Below are 25,574 nucleotides of genomic sequence, written 5' to 3'. Positions count from 1 at the left end.
TGGGATGAGGAGATTAAGAGAGCGATGGAGGAAAAGAGGAAGAAGTGGCTAAAGTGGTTACACAATAGTTCAGTTGAAATAAGAACTGAGTGTATCGAGAGCAAGAAGCACGTAAAGAGACTAGTGAAGAGGAAAATGAAGGAGGTAAATGATGATCTGGGAAGAAAAATGAATGCAAACTACTCTGAAAATAGGAAGTTATTCTGGAAAGAGGTGCGGAAATGTAGAAGTGAAAGCGGAAAGAAATGTGATAGTGTGAAGGATGCAGGTGGTAGGTTACTAACCCATGGAGATGAAGTAAGGACCAGATGGAAAGAATATTTTGAAAGCCTGATGAATGGGAATAGAGAGAGCAGAGCGGCTGTAAACATGATTGGTTTTGGGGGTGTGCAGAGAAGGAATGCAGTGCCAGGAGACGTGACACTCGCACAGGTGAAGAGCGCTGTGAAACGGCTGAAAAATGGGAAAGCAGCTGGGGTTGATGAGGTGTACACAGAGATGCTTAAGTGCAGTGGAGAGAGTGGAATGAAGTGCTTGTTGGAGATATGTAAGAAGGCATGGATGAGCGAAACTGTGTCTGCAGAGTGGAAAAAGGCTGTGATTGTACCCCTGTACAAAAATAAAGTAGAGTAAAGTGAGTGCAAGAATTATCGTGGCATAAATGTATTGAGTGTGGTATGGAAGGTATATGGAAGAATTATTATAGAGAAAGTAAGAGAGATATCAGGGGTCCTAGTGAGTGGTGAACAGGGTGGCTTTAGGAGTGGCAGAGGATGTGTGGATCAAGTATTTGCAGTGAGACAGATAGCAGAGAAGGCTTTTGAGAAGGACCATAAAGTGTTTATGGCATTCATGGGTCTGGAAAAAGCATACGACAAAGTGGACAGAGAGGGATTGTGGAAAGTTTTGCGCATGTATGGTGTAGATGGTAAGCTGCTAGATGCTGTCAAGAGTTTTTATGATGGTAGCGAAGCATGTGTAAGGGTTAATGGGCATCTAAGTGAATGGTTCACAATCGGTGTGGGCGTGCGACAAGGTTGTGTGATGTCCCCAAGGTTGTTCAATATATACAGTATATGGATGGGGTAATGAGACAAATGCAAACACGAGTAATGGAGAGAGGGATGGCGTTGGTAATGAATGGTGATTGGTGGAATATCTCAAATTTGTTGTATGCTGATGATGCAATATTGCTTGCAAGTACCGGACAGGAAATTAGTAGGCTAGTGCAGAGTTTTGTTGATGTCTGTGAGTGTTGTGCCTTGAGAGTAAATGTAGAGAAGAGAAAAGTGATGGTTATTGAGAGAGGTGACTCACAGTGTGATGTCACAGTGCATGGAGAGAGATTAGAATTGGTGAAAGAGTTCGAATACTTGGGTACAGTGATAGAAAAGAGAGGAAAATGTGCAAAAGAAGTTGAAAGTAGAGTGACACAAGGAAGAAAAGTAGCTGGTGCAATGAAGGCCGTGATAAGAAACAGAGGCTTGAGTGTTGCAGCTGCACAAGGCATACATGAGGGAGTGTTAGCGCCAACTATAACTTATGGGTGTGAGACTATGGTGTGGCATGAAAATGAAAAGTCAAGAGTAAGAGCAGTGGAGATGGACTGTTGAGGAATGTATGTAGAGTATAGAGGGTGGATAGGATACGAAATAGTGTGATTCGTGAAAGGTGTGGAGTGAGGAAGTCGGTGGACACCAGAATCGAAGAGAGTGTCCTGAGATGGTATGGTCATGTGGAAAGAATGGATAACAATAGAGTGGTGAAAAAGGTTTACCTGAGCGAATTTGAAGGAGGTGGGAGACGAGGTAGGCCAAGGAGAAGGTGGAGATTTAGTGGATGAGTGTTTGAGGAAGAGAGGTTTGGAAGTCGGTGAGGCTAGGGAACTAACGAGATCGAGCTGGCTGGATGAATGTTGTGAGGAGAAATGCATGATCAGGGATTTTGGCATCCCTTGTGAGCATGGCAGCGTCCGGATTGACTCAACCAGATATGTTTGTGTGAAGCTGTAGAATGTGGTGAATGTTTTTGGCGTATCCGGTAGAGCCAGGATTCCGGGGACTTGAATGATGAGTGAATGGAAGTGTGGCCTATTTGGATTGGGCAAGTTTGTGCTGTCTGGACATTGCTACTCCTCACCCTGCCCTTAGGTGGGAAAGGAGGTCCGGATGATGGTGATGATGATGATGATGATGATGATGATTACTGTTGTTGCTGTTGTTGTTTCTATTATTATTATTACTATTATTATTAGTATTATTAGTATTACTTTTATTATTACTATTGCTTTGGTGACCAGTCGCCTTGGCGGCGGCTACAATTAATTGCAGTCTGTAATACAGGAGAAAAAAATCTCACATTTTTAGTGTTGCTGCCGTCAGAGTAGCTATCATTGTCTACAGGTCAAAACAGTGATGGAGACAAAATAGATTCACCGTAATTAAATACTAAACACCATACTTACATAAAATGTATTTAATACATTATACAGTACTCATATTTAAATCTATTTACATACCGTACAGAATATAGTTGCATTAAAATGTATTTCAATACATATCAGATGCTTTGTAAAATCCTTTCTATAAGATAATTTTTTCAAGACCAAACATCTTTTGGTAACATCAGGTTGCTAAGGTAACTAATTTAAATGTTTGAGCAAGGGGATGGAACCAAGCAGCTAGAGTGAAAGAGGAATTGTAGGGGACTGTAGGAAGAATGTCTGGATAAGAATGAACATAGCGAGAGAATATTTCTGACTCAAGATAGATAGGGAAAAGTGAGGACTGTGGGAGTAAATGGGTTGGTTCAACTGTGGGGTGAACCCTTTGAAGAGCATGGGAATGGTAGTGCCCTGCTGGTCGTTTGCGCAGAGAGGGGCTTGGCAATAATTCATTACCTATTTCAGTCACAGGCTGATTCACAGGTATACATGGCGAGTGATAAAGAGGATAAATAGTAAAGTGGATGAACATAAGCCATTTATGTTCAGTCATTTTTTAATGTGTATGTGGATGACTGAATGAGATAATTTGTGCAACACAGTAGAGTGTATAGATGGAAAAGTTGATTGTTTGATCACCCTCTCCATAATGTCAAAGGCAGAGGTGTACAAAAGCCATGAATGGAAAAAAAAAAAAACACGTGGAGGGATACAGGTGGAAGCAGTTGCTGGATAGAGAGCAGATGACCTAAAGCAGGAGAAAGAAATGTAGAAAGACATGAAAGAAGTGAATGAGAGAGTAGGCATATATGATCTGAAGCAGATGCTGGGGGTGGAAGGTATGTACTGTATAAGGAGTATATAAAAGAATTTTGTGTGGCATGTGAGGTAGTGCGTTTGATCAGTATAAGTAAGGAGGTGGAAGGAACGGCGTCTTAGAATTAGGAGGTGAAAAAAGGTCCGGAAGAGGAGAAAGCATAGAGTGGTTGGATGGGAAGTAGAGGAATAGGCCCAATAGTGAATGGGAAGACAGAAAACAGAGTTGTATGGTCAGAAGACGAGAGAGTTAAAAATACTAATAAAATAAGAATTTAAAAAATATAATGGAGGACGAGTTTGGAGAAACCTACGTACAAAATGGAGGGAACTTGAAACTGTTATAATAGGAGGTAAAAACAAAAAGTCAAGGTGATAAGAGAAGTCCCAGAGGGATATAACACAACAATGGTAGGATGCTGGTGGAGAAAGACGAGTTAGTGATCAGAAGGAGGGAACGTTTTACGTTGATGAATAAAGAGAACGAAAGTAGCGCATATATAAGTGGTTGCAGAATGGTCGGGAAAAGTGAGAAGGGAGTAAGGTAAGAAATAACTTTCATATAGCTATTATCTTATCACATGTTTAAGACGTTCTGAAGGGATGGGCTTCTTTATTTAGCTATGGTTATCTGAAGTAGATTGTTACACGCTTTCCCAGTAGCAAGAGTGGTATAGTTTTGTTCAGTGTGGGTGGGTGGGTGGGTGAACAAAATTACTCAGTTTTGATCTGATATAAACCAAATTTTGGTGATGGGCTGAGGGCCTTCCCAGGGCTTGGCATATTCTTTTAAAGAACAATAGATCAAAGGTCAAAGTTCACACAGCTAGGTCACCTTATATAGCATGAGTTTGATTTACTCCAGACTTGGAGGAAGATTTCAGGGTAATGCACAGAAAACATTAAATTCTGAGACCATTCGGTTAAAGGCCAAGATCATAAAGCATGGTCAAAGGATAGATCCTATGAATCAAATAATTATCATTCGACTTAAATCAAGCATATTTGAAACACAGGAAGTCAGACAAGGATGAAAGTCGAGGTCATAGTCAAGGTCAACTCAGTTTTTATCCAATTTGGACCAAACTTGGTAGAACAGTGGAAGGTCAGGCGAGGATGATTTAATATCATTATGGGAACAATCAGTCAAATGGCAAGACCACAGGGCAGAGCCAAATGTTTGTCCCTTAGACCTGCCGTAGGGTACGGGTGTTGCACTCCTTGAGTGCTCCTTCTTGCTAGCTACGTGAAGACTTTAAACCTCAAGAGTTAAAAAATATCTTATCAACAACAGTAAGTCAGGACTTGTGTCGTAGGTTAATTTATTCAGAGTGAATCCTCAAGATTTTCTTCACATCAATGATCACGATTCTTTCGTTATGTTAGAGTAAAACAACAAAAACATAAGAGGGTCTCTGCACCTTCCTTCCATTCTTAAAGGTTTATAGACAAACCTTAGGTACTACAGGATATTTAACCCCTTAACCGCGGGGCGTCACTTTCATGACGCTTGGGAGCAAGAGATCATACCGCGGGGCATCACTTTTGTGATTCTGTGTTATTTTGAATTCGCCCGGGCTTTCAAGTGGTGACTTGTATCATCTATCAGTACTGCCAATGTCCAACACTAGTCAGCACTCCTAATCTCATCTGCATTCCCATCCATTGTTGACAATTTAGCCATTTCTCCCTGTTCTTGATTCCCCTCCCTACCTCCCCTCCATTACCCTCTCCTCTTGCCTACCAAGCCATGCTACACTAAGTAAATCTTCCCTGGAATTTTCCACTTATTTCATCCATTGAAATAAGCCCTATGCTCTATTCTTATACCAAATATTATATACAAAAAAGAAATAAGGTAAGTGAGAGTGCCATACACCTGGAATTGGCTAATTAAATCACCTGACAATACCTCACGTGCACTTGTTCGCTAATTTTCGCTGTTTATTTCCCCTTGAAATACGTCATATAATCTATTCTCGGAATAAAAATATATATAAGAAAGGAAGGGAGAAGCCTAAGTGATATTTACATTCACCAGGAACTACCTAATTATTGCAGGCCACCACACTGTATTCTGTGCTAAGTAAATCTTCCCTGGAATTTTCCACTGATTTCTTCCATTGAAATAAGGCCTATGCCCTATTCTTATACCAAATAATATATACAAAAAAGAAATAAGGTAAATGACAGTGCCATACACCTGGAATTGGCTAATTATCACCTGACAACACCTCACGTGCACTCGTTCGCTAATTTTCGCTGTTTATTTCCCCTTGAAATATGCTGTATAATCTATTCTTGTAATAAAAATATATATAAGGAGGGAAGGGAGAAGCCTAAGTGATATTTACATCTGGAACTACTTAATTTATTATGTATTGTCTAGATTTCCTGCCAGTCATTTCATAGATATATATTAGCAGCTGTCACAAGGCTGACGTTGGCAGTATTCCACTCTCCCTAGGCAGGCCACCAGTATCAGTTTACTGTCGTCTTTCAAGGTGAAAGTACGTCGGATTTGCGCCTGCGAAATTCCGCCGCTTTTTAGCCCCATGCAAAGGGCCCTGTGACCTCTACCCCCTACTAAACCTCGTGTGAAAGAGGTAAAGGGCTGACAAATGATAGAGAGTGACGATCTTTCTGGTGAGTAAAACAGTGCAAGTGGAAATGTAAATAATGTGTAAACAGCAAGTGAAAGCAATGAATGTAAATGTAAGTGAACAGTGGAAAATAGTTTTATAAGTTACTGCAAGTGACAGTGCCTAACACAGTGTAAATAAAAATGTAAATAATGTAAATAAAATAGAGAATGTAAATAGAAATGTAAATGAGTAGTATTATAAGAATACGAGTATATATACTAGGAGCAATGAAAGTGAAAGTTTCACTTTAGCATGTATGAATACTATGAGTTATGAAAGTGAAGGTGAAAGTGACATTCACTCTCAACGCTAGTATACAGGACGAAAAAGTGAATGCTACATATTTTACTGAAAGAGAAATTGAATGGCTACAGTGACAATAAACTACTATTACTGAAGGAAACTTATGGATAAAGACTGTAGATATATATAAGTGTTATATAGTAATAGAAATATAAAGTGTGAGGGGTTTTATGAATAATAAATGACAAGACACCAGCGGCGAACGATCGCAAGTGGGAAGGTCATATACGTGCTCGTAATTTTCATTGCTTTCACAGTGGGTTTTTTTTTTAAGTATGGATTCCAAACTATTTGAGAATCATAGAATAGTGTTTCTAGTGATACTATCAGGCTGTGGTAATCATATTACGGGTTGTCGGGAAGTGTAAAGTGGAGACTTCGTTACCCAACTTCAGAGGTCTCCACAAGTCCTACGGTACTCGACAAAGGCGCAACAAACACCCCAGGAGAAAGCTGAAGGTATGTGCCATATGCATATTTGATTTTGATATTCTAGGACTAATAACTGATTTTTGGTAAATATTTTTATAGAGTCTGTCGGAGTACGAATATGCCCACGGGAGCCGCAAGTCAAAGCAAAACAGGCCCGCGGTTAAGGGGTTAATGTCAGTAGTTACTGCTTATGAATGAATCATCAGCTTTTAACACAGTCAGTGATTTCTCTCTCTCTGCAGCTCCCCCACACACTTTGTTGGTGTTCATGTTCACTACTGAAGAATTATGTCAACACCCACAATTCAGTGAACTTGTTACTGTGAGACAGGGTTTCTTCAACTTATGAGAAACAAAAAATGATTTAATAATTATTATATGAAATATGTTATTAATTGTTCTCAGTTTGATACATAGCATCTTCCACCAACTAGTATAAGCTTTCTCGTTTGTGCCAGGAAATTCGCAAGGCCTTGCAGGATGTGAGAGGTGCCATAAACGAACTGAGGGAGTGGCGAGCCAGACCCCGGCACTGCAAGGATCTGTTGGCATCTGGTGACAGTGGTCGAGGGGTACGGGAGGTTTACCCTTACCCTGGTCGCCCTCACGACGCGGCGACTGTCTTCTGTGATCACATGGTCGACGGCGGTGGCTGGACTGTCTTCCAGCACCGTACCAACGCCACCTCTACCCGCGAGGACTTCTACCGCACCTGGGTCGAGTATCAGTTAGGCTTTGGAAATCTAGAAAGCGAGTTCTGGCTGGGCCTCGATCTGTTGCATACACTCACCTCGTGGTCTCTACAGGAACTGAGAGTGGACCTGGCAAATTTTGATGGAGAACAGCGCTATGCCAAATATGGAATGTTCAGTGTGGGTCCAGCCAATGACAACTATCGGCTTAGTGTTGGCAGGTAAACCACACGTATATGGTCCTCCCCTTTGACTTTATCACTGTTATAATGGAAATTATGTAGTTGTAGAATCGGGTTGGATAATGATAGTAAAATAAACTTTGGCTACCTAATAATAGGAAAATAAACTTTTTTCTAGAAGAAAAAAAAATGCAGAGAACGAAAGGAGGTAATGAGTTACTTATCTTATACAGGAAATTTATATAATAGTTTGATACTTGTACGTACAGATCTTTGCTAATCGGTGATAAAGTTTAATGCATCTGTAAATTATTATGTGTAACTATTCCAATTCTGATTCCAGGTACTCTGGTGATGCAGGGGATGGACTGTCACGAGAAGGTTATAGTCATAATGGCATGATGTTCTCCACTCCTGACTCTGACCACGATGCAGCTACCTCCAACTGTGCTTTCAGGTTTTACTGCTTTCTTTAAATTTTCCCTTACCTGTAATGTAAGGTTACGAAATGTTATATACCAGTACCATTATTAACTCCTGGGTTCTGTAATGCATAGGATCCACGGCGTCTTCACGAAGAACTAAGGCCTCGTAATAACTTGACAACTCGCACAAAATACTGAGGATGTGGAGAGTTTTTTCCAGCTTTTCCGAGAATGTGAAAAAAAAAAAATCAGACTTTCCAGGATGTTCACTGTACCAAGTAATTAGCTGTGGGTAAATGTACAGAGAAGCGAGCAACTCAAGTAGTTGCACAACTGCACACACAACGAAAAAAATTATGTCCAGTTCAACAGCTATTGTGCAGGTAGATCTGGAGATGGCAGTGGTATCGTTGGGGGTGGTCCTGGGACTGACGTTAGTGGTTGGGTTGTGTGGGTGATTTTGGGACAGAAGCTGTCATGTTTCCACTGTAAGCCACCTCTCATCTAGGATCAGGCTGCAAATTTTTCACATCACTTCCAGATTGAACAAAATTCACTGTTTCCTGTCCTAATTTACGTTGTAGCAATCCTTATTTCATGAAGTACTTTTTTCCCATACATTTGACACAAGAGTAAACAAGGACTGTTACACCTATTATCAGGAATCCTACAAGGGCAATCAAGATAGGAGGGTACACAAAATCAAGGCTGAAGAAGGAGTGATGAAACAAATGACACATGCGAAGTCAGAGCTGTTGAGGTAATCTGTCATGCCCAGCTGAAAAGAGCAAGTATTAACATCATCAATGGGGATTGTGGAAGAGATATTGTTAGGCACAGATATTTCGAAATTACTCTGTGAGAACGGATGGCATAATGTTGGTATGTTGGATATGTAGAGAGAGAATTTGACTTTAAGGAACAATAGTCGGGAATAATGTAAAGACTAGAAGATTTGAGTGACTTTACAAGGACGTTCGGGCAGGTAACACTTGTAAATAACGGACCTCGAAAACTGGAGCAGTGCACATAATCCAAGAGTGTGGAATATGGGTATTTTTGGAGCAGGTGTGCAGGAACATGCAGAAGAAATAGACTTCACTGAAAGATTGCACAGTACAGCATTCTCGCAGGGAGCAGCCATTATAGGGAGGAAACTACAGAGGAACGCAAGAGAAAGACGAATTGGTGGTAGAACTGACAAACACGAATGTATAAGGTCAGATGAGACGTAGGCAATGGACATATAGAACGAAAGATTCAAAGTACACAGACGCAGCGAATAGGGAACAGGTGAAAACCAAAAAGTATTAGTTGTAAGAGATCGAAAATGACTGAAGAACGAAGTGGGATATGAACCATGATAGTAGTGGAAAGGGAGGTAGCTTTGAAGACGGCATAATACAGTGTTAGACTGGAGAAAGAGAAAATAGGAACAAGACTGAAGTTAGTGTGACCCGATTCGAAGACTAAGGCATATATATATATATATATATATATATATATATATATTTAAATAGATAATGAATGGAGGAAGGATAATCAAAGTAAAAAAAAATAAGCCCATGTGCCCAAAGGCATCCTCCATTCATAAAATATTTATAACAACTGGATTTAAATTTAAGTGGATTGAAAGTTTGTGGGAAGCAACTCCCAGGAAGTGAATTCCAGAGAGTAGTAGTTCTGGGGATAAATGAATTTTGATAAGAAGAGGTTCTGCATTGCGAGGGAGAGAGTGTGAGTTCATGGGCACTCCCAGCTGGCCGAGTATTTTGGGAGAAAATGTGAAGGGGAGGCACAAATGAAGCCAGTTCATCAGAGCATATACAGTAAAAATATCGATAAAATAATGCTAAAGAAGTAACATCTCTACGTACTGATAATGGAGGAAAGTCCTGCGTAATGGCAGGATTATTGATTAATCTAATGGCTTTATTTTGAATTTTGTCCAAGTGCCCCAGTGCAACCGCTCCACATCCACTCCACAGTGGTGAACAGTATTTGATATGAGAACGCAGATGACTTTTGTATATTGTGGCCATCTGCTCGCAGTGCAGAACTCACGAACTCTGTACACAAGTCCCAATTTTTTAGAAGCATTTTTAGCAAGGGATTTAACATAAGCTGTCCAGCTTAGGTTGGTGTTTAGAGTAACGCCCTGGATATCAATTGTAGCGGATATAGGAATACTGACATCATTTATAATTATGTGAAAGTCTGAGGGATACTTTCTGTTGGAGAAATTAATGTATTTAGTTTTCTGAGCATTAAATGAAACCAGATTCGTTTGTCCCCATTGATAAATTTTAGAAAGATCCTGGTTCAGAGAAATTGCTGTGTTTATTTGGGAATTTATAATATCAAATTGTGTAAAGGAGGTACTAAATGTGAAAGAACTATGAAGGGTCGAGTCATGAGCATAAGTGAGTATTGGGTTGTGAGTGACAGATGGGAGGTCATTTATATGAATGAGAAAGGGCGTTGGCGCCAAAACTGATCCCTGAGGGATGCCAGCATATCTGAAACAGAAGAAGGTCTAGAGGGACATAACCACTAAAAGCAATCACTAAAATGTGGACAAAATCCTCAACTTTCATTATTAATAACTGGAGAGACAGATACAATGAGCCAGAATGGAAGGTGATATACAATATTTCTGTGACAATATTTATCTTACTATCCAGTTTTACTAAAACATACGAAAACTTGTTCAATTGTGAACCCATTTCATTCATATATATGACAATATTACAAACCAAATTATGGCGAAAGTTTAGCAACCTAGCTTGTGCCTCCAGCACCGAGGCTAAAGTCTCTATCTATGTAACGACTGATTTAATATATTTCAAATCTGGCAGCGCAACTGCCAAGGTCATATGCCGCTGGATCTATGTAAGGAAATACTGACAGGTAACTAGATGTTGCAAAACTAAAAATACCAACCAGAACCTAACCATTGAGATCAAAACGATCTAGGTTTAAACGTGATATTCTAACAGGGGCATTGTGATGCAGATGACCATTTAAACTAGCAAATTTTTATGTCTATGAAACTCAATTTCCACTGCAATGATTTGTACAAAGGTATCCAGAAGGACACGTTGACGTGTTTGTTGACCAAAGAAGCAAGTAAGGACAACGTGGTGGACAGCTGACCGGCAAATTTTGAGAGTTTTTTGATGATTGTCAGTAACACCTGTAGATCAAAGTGGAGGGAGATGACGTCCTTTACCATCAGTACTTCAAACTGGGGCTTCACCAATGCCCTTGAGTGGAGGGACCCCATCTCCATCACTATCATCGAGAGATGAAGCAAATGCAGCAAGTACCAGCAAGGCTGTTCACACGCTTCACAACATTTTACCTATAATTGGAATCCAGATTAATGTTATGATCAGCCAAGTGATCTTGATATGTGGAGAAAGAGACACAAGAAACAGTGAGGTGAGTTGTTGAGTGAAGCCCTTGTCTGTTGTCATTAACAGGTGGGGTAGAAGGTATGGAAGGGGCAGCAAAGTAGAAGATGGAGGAGGGAAAGAAAAGCTGTAGTAAGTGGCCCTGTAGAAGGACGGGAAAATATGGAAGATGCATCACTGTATTTCCTGACTTTCCTCCCAACTGAAATACTTGGGAGATCTTTACAAATCATCAGAGTGAATCCATTTACTCAGATGATGACAAGTTTTTAACCCTCTGCATGCCAGTGCCATTTTAAAACGGTCTAACAAAAATCTGTGATCAGTGCCAGTGCCGTTTTAAAATGGTTTAAAATTAAAACATTCACTGTGGCCACATTTTTAAAGATTTGCGGGTAAAAATTGGCAGGCATGTATGTTAACTGTTCCTCTATCATGCCTCAAGCAGTGAAGGCCATACACCCACTCACTCCCCCCTCACACTCGCTCAGCCTTACTCTGCCTGTGTGCCTCATCAAGTGCTGTACATAGTGAAGACATGTTGTAAATATTTTCATGTAAGTGAAGGGTCTATACATAGTGAAATCAAGTTAATATTTTCTTCTAAGTGTAAAAACTGTACATAGTGATGTCAAGCTGTAAATACCTTCTTGTAAGTGCCAGGACTGTTCATAGGGAAATCAAGTTGTACCTATCTATAAGTAAGTGTAAGATAATGCATTCACAGTGAGAGATACATGCAAATTGTGACAGATGCTGAAGTAATAAGTAATCAGAAAAGTGTACTGAAAATTGCTATAGCTTCCCAACATAAATACCTGAGTCTATCTTACATAAAAAAACGTCTTTCACCTACGTGGCAAGCGTGAGAGAACGGGAATACCTGTATACGAGTATGCAGGACTCAATAAAACCCATTTCTGAGCTTTGGTATTTTAATGGTAAAATTCGTTGTTTTCACATCAAAATCTATCAATTTAGCCAATAAAAATAAAGGTCAAAAAATGGCCGGCACGGGGGTGACCAATAGGGCTAAAAATAGCTGGCACGTGGAGGGTTAATATAAACTTTGTTATCGTTACAAGATAACACAAGGTATAGGCCACTCAACTTCTCAAAGAGCTTAAAAGTGCTAGAGAACGATCAAGAAAACACTAAGTTTCAACCATTAATATAGAACTGAATTAGTACATCTTGGCATTGCAACAACTCGGTCATAATGCATCTAAAAGAACTTAAATTTTGGATGCGAGAATAAACTCGATATTTCCACGTTAAAGTAAAACTAAAAAACATCAAAAATATGAATAGGTAAAAATTAATTACCCCAAAACAGAGTAAGAAGCCCACCTCCCAAAGAAAAGGAAAAACATCTGTCAGATAGCCATAGGCTTCTCCAAGCCCTCAAGGACAGATAGCAGGTACATCCATCTCTGAATGAGTATTGAGAAACCGCCGATGCAGGTCCCCCAGAATTAGACACTGAAGCAGCAAGTGACGGACAATAAAGGGAACAAGTTAGTCATCACAATATGGATGAGTTCCACTACACAAAAGGAACTCATAAGTAAGCCGTGGGTCCCGAATGCGAAGCTGGGCAACAGCCACCTCCAACAGCCAAAGCATCGAGAGAAGAACCCTCGGCACAACCGTCCTCTGAAAAATCTTCTTTATTATGCGCAACACCATCCCACAGTCTCTGCCAACAAGTACGAATATGTCATAACGGAAGCAGGAAGCAGGGAGTTGGCAGGAGGTCGTCGAGAAGACACATCTTTAGATAATATATCTGCCCTCTCATGCACTGCACACAAATATGAGCTGGAACCCACCAAAATCAGACTAGCATACCATGCCCCTGACTCAGAAAAAGCCACTCGAGAACAACCTGAACCAAGGGATTGCCTGAACTGGACTCAAAGGCCAAAAGGACGCTTTGAGAATCACTAAAATCCGTAAAAGTAGCCTCCTCTTGTCTTAAAATCAGCTGAAGAGGTAAAGCAACAGCATTTTATTCCCCTGTAAAAATAGAGGAATCTATAGAAGGACTTCCTCCCTTCACAAAATTTGGGAAATCCACCTCAAACCCGCCATCAGGGTCTGATTTCGAACCATCTGTATATACAGTGTCTCAGTGAATGGACGAATGTTACAAAAATAGCTGATAGAGAGCTAGAAAGAGGATAGAAGCCTTGGTTCCTTCAATATCTCTGCACACTGGCACTGCTGGGAAAACCATGGAACAATTCTTAGGAGCCTGACAGGCCAAACAGGCTCTGTAAAGAGACCTAAATCCCCCATAATCTGCCTGACCCTGTTTCCAGACCGATGCGGAGTGCTAGGATGAGAATCATGGAACTGGAAAAATTACTACTGTGACACACAAACAGCAGTCAGTCTGGCATACGTCTCAGACATTTCCGCAACGAATAATTAGTGACTTGTGCTGCAGATCTAAGGGATGCATGCCAGCCACCACCAGCATGCAAGGAATTGGGGAGGAGCTGAAAAAAACAGTAGCAATATGCAAACTAGCATGATGAACAAGACAGAGAACACTAAGCCCTGATACAGTAGCAAAGGCGTACACCTCTCATCCATTGGTAAGTTTATATCTCACTAAAGTTGATACAGATGGAGGACTGTCTTCTGATCAGCATCCCACGAGGTGTGAGATGGTATCCTCAACAAAATCTTAGCTTGCATGCAATGCACTCGTAGAAGTTTCAATTGCAAAACCTAAGTAAACCAACAGTCAAAGTTTGAGACAAGAAATTTGGTCTGGGTGAACCTCCTTTCTCCTACAAAAATGCATACTACATTCTTCCTTGAAGAAAAACGAAAACCTCTCCAGTCCGCCCAGCTGGCGACCCTGTTTAGTGCTATCTGCATTCTTCTCTCAACTGCAACATCCTGGTGCCTGCAAACCTTATTACTAGATTATCCACATAAAGGGAAGAAGGCACCCCCTCAGGAAGGGAGTCTGTTTTTCCACTGATGGCAACAGCAAATAAAGGAACACTGAGTACATTGCCCTGCAGAACTCCCTTCTCCTGATTTCAAGGGACAGAGAATGAGGAAGCCCCACGTATTTGAAACCTGTGGTTTGACAAAAAGTCAATGAGGAACAATAGTAGGCAGCCACACAGACGAATACTGTGAAGCTGACTCAGAATGCTATGGTGCTGTACCATATCATACGTCTTTTCCAGGTCAAAGAACACAGTCACAAGATGTTGTGGAGATGTAGGCTAATTGCCTCACAGACTGATGACTCAAGTCTGATGAGGTTGTCTGATGTAAACCATATCCTACAAAACTCATTTTGTGATGGAGATAAGAAACCATTTTTCTCTAGATGCCAAACAAGCCTCACACTAACCATCGTCTCAAACACTTTGCACACACAAGATGACAGACAGATGGGACGAGGATTACAAACATTATAATGATCCTTACATGGCTGGGAAATAGCAGGACCATAGCCATCTTCCAATTAGTGGGCACTAAACCGTCATCCCATATCCTGTTATACAATCTAATAAAAAATAACAGAGAATCGTATGGCAAATAGCAAATCTTAGCATGAGAAATGACATCAGGTCCAGGAGCAATCAGTACACTGCTCGAGTGCAGCCTGCAGTTCATGTAGGGTAAAGAAAACATTCTAAGGTTACCCTGCAATAGACAGAATGGAACCTAACCCCACCTGTTGACGCTGGAAACAGCTCAAAGGCTTGGATTGTTCTGATTGAGAAACATTATAAAAGTGCTCTGCCACGGCTGAAGATACCTCAAAGGTGTGGGATACAGAAATTCCTTGAGTGTTACGTATCAGTGGAGGATAAGGTGAATACTTGCACGTTATTTTCCTCACACTCTTCCAGATCACTAGTAAAGAAGAGGAAGAGGTGACAGATGAGCCATGGCTCTCCGTGAGTTGCAACATTAGTTTTTCAGAAACCATCGATAATGGGCAACTGATTTAAGCAGAACTAAAATAATAATTAATAAAACAAAACATCTTAAATCGTCCTCTATCTCCTAATGGGAACTTGGTAGAACTCCTAGCCAAGGCACACTCTTCATTCCCTCAAGGCACAGGTCTCCTGCAAAGTTTTCCAGACATTCGAGGCATAGAAGACCAGCCTGAATACAGTAGATGTGAAATACTGTTCTGCATCATCAACATTCTGCAAGTCAGGAACACTTAAAGTGTTCCACAAACTCTGCCCAGTAGCATAATCTTCGTTGGGCCATTGGTTGATAACGACCAGGATTGCTTCACAAACACCAAATATCCTATTGCAAACACCAAATCTAATCACAACAGTGCCCAAACACTATACACAACAACTGCTTGTATAGTGAAATGTGTTGCACGGCCGGGACTGGAGTAAGAGTGGAAATTTAAAGGGAGAGAGCCGCACAGTACCATCCCCACTCACAGCTCATTTGATACTGAATAACTTGTCCGCTCTTTTGCTGGAATCAGGACCCACAGTTGCCAACTCATTATTTTTGACAAGGAGCAGGGAAGCTACAATGTCTCCAAAAATGACGCCGATCGGCCAAAAACTTTTCCTCTGACGAAAGTTTTTATGCTTTAATGGTGCCAAAAGCATCAACGAGTATAGTCACAGCCACACCCATATGAAGATAAATGCATCATCGTGTACAAAGGGGTTAAGATTATTGTTTGAGGAAGCAAAGCGAGCGAGAACACCAAATTTGGTCACAGTTTGGACCCCCGACATATGTACAGTCAACAAGAGTTTTACCTGGACCACCTAGTCGCTGAATATGGCTAACGTGGCAACAGCGTGTGTGTGTGTGTGTGTGTGTGTGTGTGTGTGTGTGTGTTTATGTGTACATGCCCGAGAATTTATCGAATCATCAAGCTTCATCCTCTTTGCCATATTATATTATTATGTGGTCATTGTATTATGCTGTGATATTGGCTAATAAATACTGTGTGATTGGGATAATGAGCTGTGCACTATGCTATTCATAAAGCCTGATTTATATAAAATAATTCTTTTCTTCTCTTGTACTGTGAAGCACGATACAGGTTGAGTTGTGGTTCAGAAACATCGCGCCATTTATGGGTGAAGTTGCTCACTGTATCTGAACCACAACTCAACCTGTATCGTGGCTCACGCTACAAGATAAAAGAATTATTTTTTATAAATCAGACTTTATAAACAGCATAGTGCACAGCTCATTATACCAGTCACACAGTATTTATTAGCCAATATCACAGCATAATACAATGACCATATAATAATACAGTATAATACGGCAAAGAGGATGAAGCTTGATGATTCGATAAATTGGTGGGCATGTACACAGGAACACACATACACGTGCTGTTGCCATGTTAGCCATACCCCGTGAGTAGGTGGTCTAGGTGGAACTCTTGTTGACTGTACCTGGGCGAAAAATTTATCTCTTCAGCAAGAAATGGGGGCAGGGGTTGGGAGTAAAATTCTGTAGAACAGTAGCAAACTTTTTTGAATATCTTAGCCAATTTTGAAGTTATGAGAAAGATTTTGGAAACTGCATGAAAATCTTCAATTATTTTCATTTCATAGACAACCCATAATTCCCAATAGTTTTTCTGTAAACTGAGGAAACGATTTTTAAAAAGGCAGATTAGTTTAACAGCCGGCTGTGCAAGAGGCAACGGTCTAAAGTTGCGTGAGTAGAGCAGCAGTATTTTTCAACGATTGCTGGGGCAACCAGGTTTTGCATTTTCAAAACAAATAATACCTTTTTTTTTTTTTTTTACTTTTGACTGAATCCAAGTCAAACTAACACAATACCCTGATTGACGAAAGAAACTCTAAATTTCTTATTTCTGATTCGATTTGGAGCACACCGAGAGATTTGGTGAAAGTGATTTTTTGTGAGTGAACAAAAGGCAAAGTCATTATTAACCTGCTAGGTCCCAAGCCCTAGACCTGAAATTAACAGAAGAGGAGTTCTGGTATTAGGAAGTGTGAGTGATTATTTTTAGTATAATTCAATAGGTTCTTTTTGGCAATTTCAGGTCAGGAAATCAGAGGAAGATGATGAGCCACAAGAGTCAATATTCAGCGCTGCCTGACTTGCTTGCTCACTCGCTCGAACACGTTCCACATTTTCAGTGTGTACGCCTATTATATATTTATTATCAAGTATGAGACGACTAAGAAAGAAGGGCTAATCTAGCCTTAGCCCAGAGAAAGTGGCTGACATCTTTTGTACTTTTTCTGACTAATTCTAGACGATTTTTCTTGTGTGAAGGAAGCCATAGTAGTGTCCAGAGGCTAAATGTTCAATAAAGCCTACCAATCCATAAAGAACGGTTTGAATTTGATCCTGATTATTAATGACAGCAAAAGAAAATCCCCATAGAGTATGGGTTAACCCGTCATGTCCCGAGGTTTTCCGCACCTCTGACATCCCCCAATCCCGAGGTATTTTCGAAAAAAAAAATTTTGGCTAAAACCTCCGCTTTTGGTGAGAAACATCGAAAATTCATAGAGAAATCGCTCACCTGAGGTTTAAAATACTCAATCCAGGTAGGAGTTCCTCCTTACCTGACTGGGTTTTCTAACATGCTGGCACCAAAGAAAACGAGTTCTGTGGGAGGGTAACTATTTCACACAACTCATAAACGGTATTTATTTATTTACTTGGTACGAATTTATTTATAGTATGAGAGTATATTAGTTTTCAAGTAATAATATAGGCATTATAAGCATTGTTTCACTCACTAACTAATCACCATACCTGACCTTTTTTTGCCACATTACCTGATGATTATTTCTGACTGTTTCTTCTTCTAATGCTATGTAAACTTTGTCCTCCACATTGTCATCGATTGGGGAATCACTCTGCCCCTGAATATCTTTACTGGCCAGGTCACTGGTAACAGGTGAATTGCCGAGACAATGGTGTGAGGGGGGGAGGGGGGAGGTTATGCAGTGTAAGGCATTGTCCCTGCTTGGCATCTTGTAGAGGAATAGAGGAAGGTGTCCCGTGTATACGTACGAAAAATCATGCGCGAAAATTGAAAATTGTGCAAATTAGGGACCTTGCAATTGCACGACGTACCGGTACGTCACCGGGACTGGCAAATGCAAATTGTTGCAACGTACCCATACGTCAACGGGACGGGGCGGGTTAAGGAAGTAAGAATTTAATTTAATCGTGTCAGGTAATGTAAAGTTAGACTGTGAGGTAGAAGGATGTAAACTCAGAGGCAAGGAGGGGAAAAGAGAGAGAGAGAGAGAGAGAGAGAATGAATGAATGAAGGAATGAAAGAAAATGTGACATGGCGGTGCAATAGCAGAGGTCATATGCCGTCAAACACAAACATTAAAAGAAAGTCAAAATATATAAGAAAAAACGATAAAAAGCAAAGAGAAAACCAATGTATAAAACAAACCAACAGCATAAAAGAAACAACCAAAACTAAAAACTTGGTGGAAAGACAGAGGTTAAAATAGAACATTATCATTACAACACTAAAATACGCTAAAGCCATACAGCTTGTGGAGAAGGCCAGAACTCAACACAGAGGAGAAAGTGCCTCCCCCACAGCACAAGCCTCTTCCCAAAGCATCAAGGAGAGAAGGTACGATCCGTTGCTGGCTCGGCACCCGGAAAGGTACCGCCGACAAAGGTCCCCAAAGACTGGGGCATTTGGCAAGGAGATGCTGCACAGTCAAAGGAACCAGACAGTCATCACAATAGGGAGGGGGCACCCTCTCCATTAAAAAACCATGAGTCAGCCTAGCGTGGCCAATCCAGAGACAGGCCAAAGCTGTTTCTCACTGTCGGGACAGTCCCACATACCCCCCATCGCCCAGGTTCTGACGAATGCTGTGGAGTTTCTGCACCCCTGCTACATCCCACCTCCTCTGCCAGCAGAAACGGACAGCCTCCACAGTGGCTGCACATAAATCCTCCGATGGGACACGGTAATGAGGAGAGGAAGAGCGAGAGGCAGCAGCTCTAGCCAATGAGTCGGCACACACATTTCCCGCGACCCCCACATGTGCAGGGATCCAACACAGTTGTAGAGTATCCTCGCCTACATAATAAGAAGTGCCACTCCAAGACAGACAGGACTAGGGGATGTGATGGGAAGCCACAAGACAAAGCTTGTAGGACACTGGCTGTGTCACTAAAAATTGTAAAAGAAGCTAGAGGAGAACTAAACATCAATCCAACCATGACTAAAATGCAGGTAAGTTCAGCAATAAAAACAGATGCAGGAGGGAGACTCCCTCCATGGCTGAAATCACGAAAAATGACACCAAAGTCCGTCCCCACGTGGGATTTAGAGTCATCAGTATATACAGGAACTGAGTCACTGTGAGCAGAGGCGTGTTCTAAAAAAATAAGACAAAGCTGCCTGTGAGGAAAGAGAGGCCTTCCTCTCCTAGAAGTGATCACATGCCAGGGAGCCACTCAGGGGACATGCATAGGGCAAAAAGGGAAGGACTGGGCACCCAACTCCCCCATGGCAGCCCTTGCTCTGTACCCAAACGGGTGTGAATAGCGAGGGTGGGTGTCATAAAAGGGGAGAAGAGTGACCTCAGAGACAGCCTTACAGCTCATTGAGGCTGGAAGACAATGAAGGCGGTACCAATACTGCACCATGAAGGACTGCTGGCGTAGATCCAGTGGTGATTCGTTCACATGAACCAACAGACTTTCAACTGGAGAAGAGCAGAAAGCCCCAGTTGACAGACAAATCCCAACTTGATGGACAGAATTTAGTGGCATTAGCCATACCTCAGTAATAGAAGAGTATACCACATTCCCATAGTCCAATTTGCTCCTTAATAAAGCACGGTAAAGTTGAAGCAGGACGGTTCTGTCAGCGCCCTAAGACAAGTGAGATAGGATCTGTAGGAGAGATTGGGCACAGTGGCATGACAGTCGAAATGAACGGATATGAGGTACCCACGTCAGTCTCCTGTCAAAAACAAGTCCAAGAAACCTTGTCTCATCCACATATCGCACCCTGTGGCCACATAACTGGAGGTCTGGTTTAGGGTGAACTCTCAAGTGGCAGAAATGCAAGGCCACCATCTTTGTTGGCGAGAAATGGAAGCCATGCACGGTGGCCCACCGAGAGACCCTGTCTAGAACAAGCTGTATGCGACATTCAGCCATGGACATTCGGGAAGCAGCATAGCACAGAGCCAAATCATCGACAAACAGTGAGGCCAACACCCCTTCTGGAACAGGAGACAATACCCTCCAATACTAAAGCAAAAAGGGTCACACTGAGGACACTTCCTTGAGGCACCCCTTCCTCCTGAGGGTACGAAGGAGACAGGGTGACACCAACCCTAGCCCTGAATGAACGGTCAGGCAGAAAATTTAATATAAATAGGGGTAGCCTGCCATGTAAACCAAAAGAATGGAGCTATTGGAAGATACCAAATCACCACATAGTATCATATGCCTTTTCTAGGTCAAAGAAAATGCACACCAGATGCTGCTATCTAGTAATGGCATCACATGCTGCAGCCTCAAGACAGACAAGTGCATCTGTTGTTGGGCAACATTTTCGAAAACCAGACTGACACTGACAGAGACATTCATTCCTTTCTAGGAAATACATTAAGCACATGTTGACCATTTCCTCAAATAATTTGCACAAGCAAGATGTTAAGGCAATTGGCTGATACTCCAGGGGACTGTAACCTGCCTTCCCTAGCTATTGGAATGGCAGGACAATAGCCTCATGCCAAGAGGTGAGAAGAGAAGATTCCCTCCAGATTCTATTAAAAAGGCTGAGGAGAAAAGACAGTGCATCATCATCCAGGTGTCGAAGAATCACATAGGGAATATCATCCGGCCCTGGTGAGGTGTCATGACAGAAGGAAAGAGCAGATTGGAGTTTGCGATATGAGGGAGGGAGGTTGTAGGACTCCATATTCCCTGAATGGAAGTCCAGCACCCTTGCCTCTTCTGTCTCAAGTTGTCTGGCAAAAATCGGTGAGCTAGTATCTCTATGACTGACCACTGCAAAGGCAGGCGCAAAAATATTGGCCACGGCTGCAGGGTCACCAACGGGTTCACCATTAGACATCAACACGGGGAACCTGCGTTAAATGAATTTTTCTGAGATCTTTTGCACCCTCTTCCACACCTGAGAAACTGGCATCTTTAAGTTTACAGATGACACATAAGCCATCCAAGAGTCCCTCCTAGCTTGTTTGTGTACCTGATGAGCCTTAGCCGCACCCTTCTGAACTCAACAAGATAATGCTTTGTCCTGCATCGACAATAACGGGAGAATGCTAACTTCTTATTACGTACAGCAACACTGCAATCCTTATTCCACCATGGGACAGGTCAATAGTGATCCATGCCGGAGGTCTTAGGAACAGCATGAATGGCAGCAGAATGCAGAACGGAGGTAAAGAACTAAACAGTCTCATCAATATGCGGAAAGTCTTCAACTGAGACATCAACAGAAATCAGAGAAGAGAAAAGGGACCAGTCTGCCTTGTCCAATCTCCACCTCAGTAGACAGGAACAGGGACTAGAGACTGCTGCAGTAAGAAGGATGGGAAAATGATCACCTCCATGGAGATCCTCCATAATCTCCCAGGCAAAGTCTATGAGGCAGTCAGGAGAGCAGACAGAGAGGTCAATTCCTGTAAATAACCCATTTGGGGGTAAAAATGCGTAAATGCACCAGTATTCAATAGGGTAAGATCCTCATCCTCTAATAAGGATGCCAACAAACTTCCACATTGGTTACAAGACAGTCACCCCACTAAGAGTGGTGACCATTAGCCCGTCATGTCCCGAGCACTTTCGCACGTCCAACACTCCTCAGACCCGAGCATTTTTGGAAAAAATTTTTTTTGGCTAAAACCTCCGCTTTTGGTGAGAAACATCGAAAATTCATAGAGAAATCGCTCACCTGAGGTTTAAAATACTCGATACAGGTAGGAGTACCTCTTTACCTTACAGGGTTTTCTATCAGGGTGGCTGCAAAGAAAACGAGTTCTATGGGAAGATAACTATTCCACACCACTCATAAACGGTATTTATTTATTTATTAGTACGAATTTATATGTAGTACGAGAGTATATTGGTTTTCAATCAGTAATATAGGCATTATAAGCATTGTTTCACTCACTAACTCATCACCATTCCTGACCTTCTTTTGCCACATTACCTGATCATCATTTCTGACTGTTTCTTCCTCTAATGCTATGTAAACTTTGTCCTCCACATTGTCATCGATTGAGGAATCACTCTGGCCCTGAATGTCTTTATTGACCAGGTCACTGGTAACAGGTGAATTGCCAAGACTATGGGGGGGGGAGGTTATGCGGTGTAAGGCATTGTACCCGCTTGGCATCTTGTAGAGGAATAGAGGACGGTGTCCTGTGTATACATACGAAAAATCACGCGCGAAAATTGTGCAAATTAGGGACCTTGCAATTGCACGACGTACAAGTACGTCGACGGGACTGGCAAACACAAAATATTGCAACGTACCCATACGTTGACGGGACGTCTCGGGTTAAAGTCCCCCCAAAGAAGAAAGTGTGTAGGTAACTGACCAAGAAGGTTCTCAAGTTCCTCCCTACTGACTGCTGTGTTGGATGGTAAATAAATGGAACAAACTGTATTCCAGTGGCAGGCATAAAGTGCTCGACAAAAGTATTGTGCGCCCTGCATCCCTCCTACGAAATAAACCTTTCAACTATGGAAAAACATGTGAATAATGCATTATAATTACCTTTAATGCTTGGTAGGGTATCCTTTGCACTTCTTCACGGACCTGAGATGTCGTGGAAGTGAAACGGTGAGGTTCCTCAGGTGCTGGGTATATCACCCAGGACTCATGAATGGCTGCTTCCAGCTTAGGCAGAGAGCTCATGTCCTTCCCTTGGAGATTCTTCTTTATGAGGTACCAGAGGTTTTCTATTGGACTGAGGTCTGGGCTATTGCCTGGCCAGTCTTTCATGAAGGAGACCTCACAGTCACGAAGCCAGTTGGTGACAGATTTGGCTTTATGAGCAAGTGCACCGTCCTGCTGAAACACTTGTGCACCTGTGAGCTCGAAGGACTCAGGTAAATGATCACAAAGCAACTCCAGGTAAACGTCCTGATTCACTCTGCAGTTCTTGGGAAGCACAACAAGCTTCCCCAAACCCTTCCCAGAGAAACAACCCCATACCATTAGTGAATCAGGGTTTTTAACTGTGCTCTCCACGTAACGGGGGTCAAGCGGGTCACTACCTCTGCGCCAGTACACGTGCGCTCCTCAATACAGGTAACGGTAAACATTGCCTCATCAGACCACAACACCCCAGGTAAGGTACTTCTTAGCAAAGGCAAGCTTACGAAGTTGCTGGTTATGTGTAAGAAGAGGCTTTCTCACAGGCCTGTGGCTTGTGTAACCAAGTTCATAGACTCTTCGAGAAACCATGTGCACTGAAAATTAGCCAAACACTTCCGGGTTGCTCTCCTTAATTTCCCTTGCACTCACACAAGGATTAGACTCCACTGCATGTTTTAGCACATTAACAGACCTCGGGGAAATTTTCCTGGGGCTACCAGACCGTGGTTTCTTTGTAGGAACGTCACCACTATTTTCCACTTGGTAACAGGCACACCACCTCTGCACTGTCGACCAAGCCACACCAACCAAATCAGTAATTTCCTTCGTGGGGTGGCCTGCCTCCTTTAGAGCAATGATCTGTGATATTATTTCACTCAACAATTCACGGGTAAGGGCCATAGTAAAGTAACGAAAGCCAAAACACTGTGGGTCACTAGGTAAAAAATGGTGCAACAAGAGAGGGAGGAGTTGCCAGGTTCCTCTCTCTCATGCAGCCCGCAGGCAACTGAGGGTCCAGCCAACCAGCGTGCAGTAAGGCCTCAGGCTGCCATGACATCATGTTAGCGGCCAAAATTTCTGGCTCAGTTTTTTCTCCCAAAAAAGGGTGATTCTTTTTTCACCAAAAGTATTGCACGCCCTGACATAGGCGCGGAATACTTTTGTCGAGCACTGTACAACTGAACAGCAAGACACTGGAGGTCAGACTGGAGGTGGACAGGCCGATGAGCGATGTCAGCTCACACCAAAACAGCACTACCTCCAACAGGACCCTGGGTTGGTGCTGAGTATAAAGCATTGTACCCAGGTGGTGCATGAGGAGTGGCAAACCCTAAAAGAGTTTCTTGGAGACACACACACACAGGGGAGTAAGTCAGGAGGGTCTGCAGCTCCTCCCAATTACCACGCAGCCCTTGGTGTTTCCCTTGTAGTATAGTGGCTGAGAATGCCATAGTACCCACAGCGAAGGAAGAATCAGTGTAAGAGGTGAGACAACCTTGCCTCCGAAAAGCAACCAGATTTAGATTTCTGCTTAGAACTGCCCTTAGAAAAAGACTGCCCAGCACCATTATGGTGGACACTGTGCTGCCTGGCTGAAGATAACCTGGAGGAAGAAGAGGGCCAGACAATGGTCTTCTTCTGTGGTGGAGCAAGAGATGGCTTGACAGAGGGACCAGAAGCTGCCCTAGTCGGAATAGAGCAGGCAGTGCCTCCACGAGAAGGAGCACAATCAGTAGCGCATCCCACAGTACTGGAATCCCGCGAGGGCAAGGCCTCATGCAGCTGATTGGGCACATCAACGACCTGGGTACCACCACTGTCTGATGGTGGCTGGGTTGTCAGCGAAACACCATCCTCAGCCTGCACTTGCCCGAACCCCTGAGCATCCCGAGTAGGAGAAGTGCTGGGCTCCACTACAGAGATCTTTGGTAGCAGTGCTTCTATCTCTGAGCACTCTGAGGAGCCAAGGTGATGCTTACCATGCAAAGGAGGGACATCAAGAGTTTTGGATGTGTCAAAGCAAGGCTTAGCTTTGTCACGGGTGTTTGCCATGGGAGGAACTGAAGGATCCGGGATGGGGGAGGCACTCGCAGATGCAGGAAACACCACCCCGGAGGGGACACCCCCAGAGACAGGAGGCGCCTCTCCAGAGGAAGTACAGCCGTTTTCAGGTTGCACTCCCTCAGTGGAACCCCCCGGCCGAGAGGGCCAGGAAGTAGAACACCGAGAATTTGATGGGGAATTGTGTGATGGCAGGGGCACCTCAACCATACCATGGGAAACACCACCACAATTTCCACAGACCTTGGGAAGATCAGACGCTTCCTGCTGGCAAGAACGGCAAA

At 42.6% G+C, this 25,574-nt stretch overlaps 1 protein-coding gene across 1 annotated transcript in view; it reads left to right on the top strand.

The window, feature by feature from the left end:
* LOC145405862 (microfibril-associated glycoprotein 4-like) overlaps nucleotides 1–25,574 on the top strand; it is a 136,379-nt gene that overhangs the window by 94,812 nt on the left and 15,993 nt on the right. Inside the window, exons 2-3 of the mRNA XM_080277118.1 lie at nucleotides 7,098–7,552; nucleotides 7,857–7,970. Coding sequence (XP_080133244.1) covers nucleotides 7,098–7,552; nucleotides 7,857–7,970 — 569 coding nt within the window. The remainder of the gene's footprint in view (nucleotides 1–7,097; nucleotides 7,553–7,856; nucleotides 7,971–25,574) is intronic.

This window comes from Coenobita brevimanus, chromosome 68 (genome assembly GCF_032717465.1).
Source record: "Coenobita brevimanus isolate Jiangsu-jjx chromosome 68, ASM3271746v2, whole genome shotgun sequence".
Lineage (NCBI taxonomy): Eukaryota > Metazoa > Arthropoda > Malacostraca > Decapoda > Coenobitidae > Coenobita > Coenobita brevimanus.
This window is presented reverse-complemented; position numbering and strand designations above follow the sequence as displayed.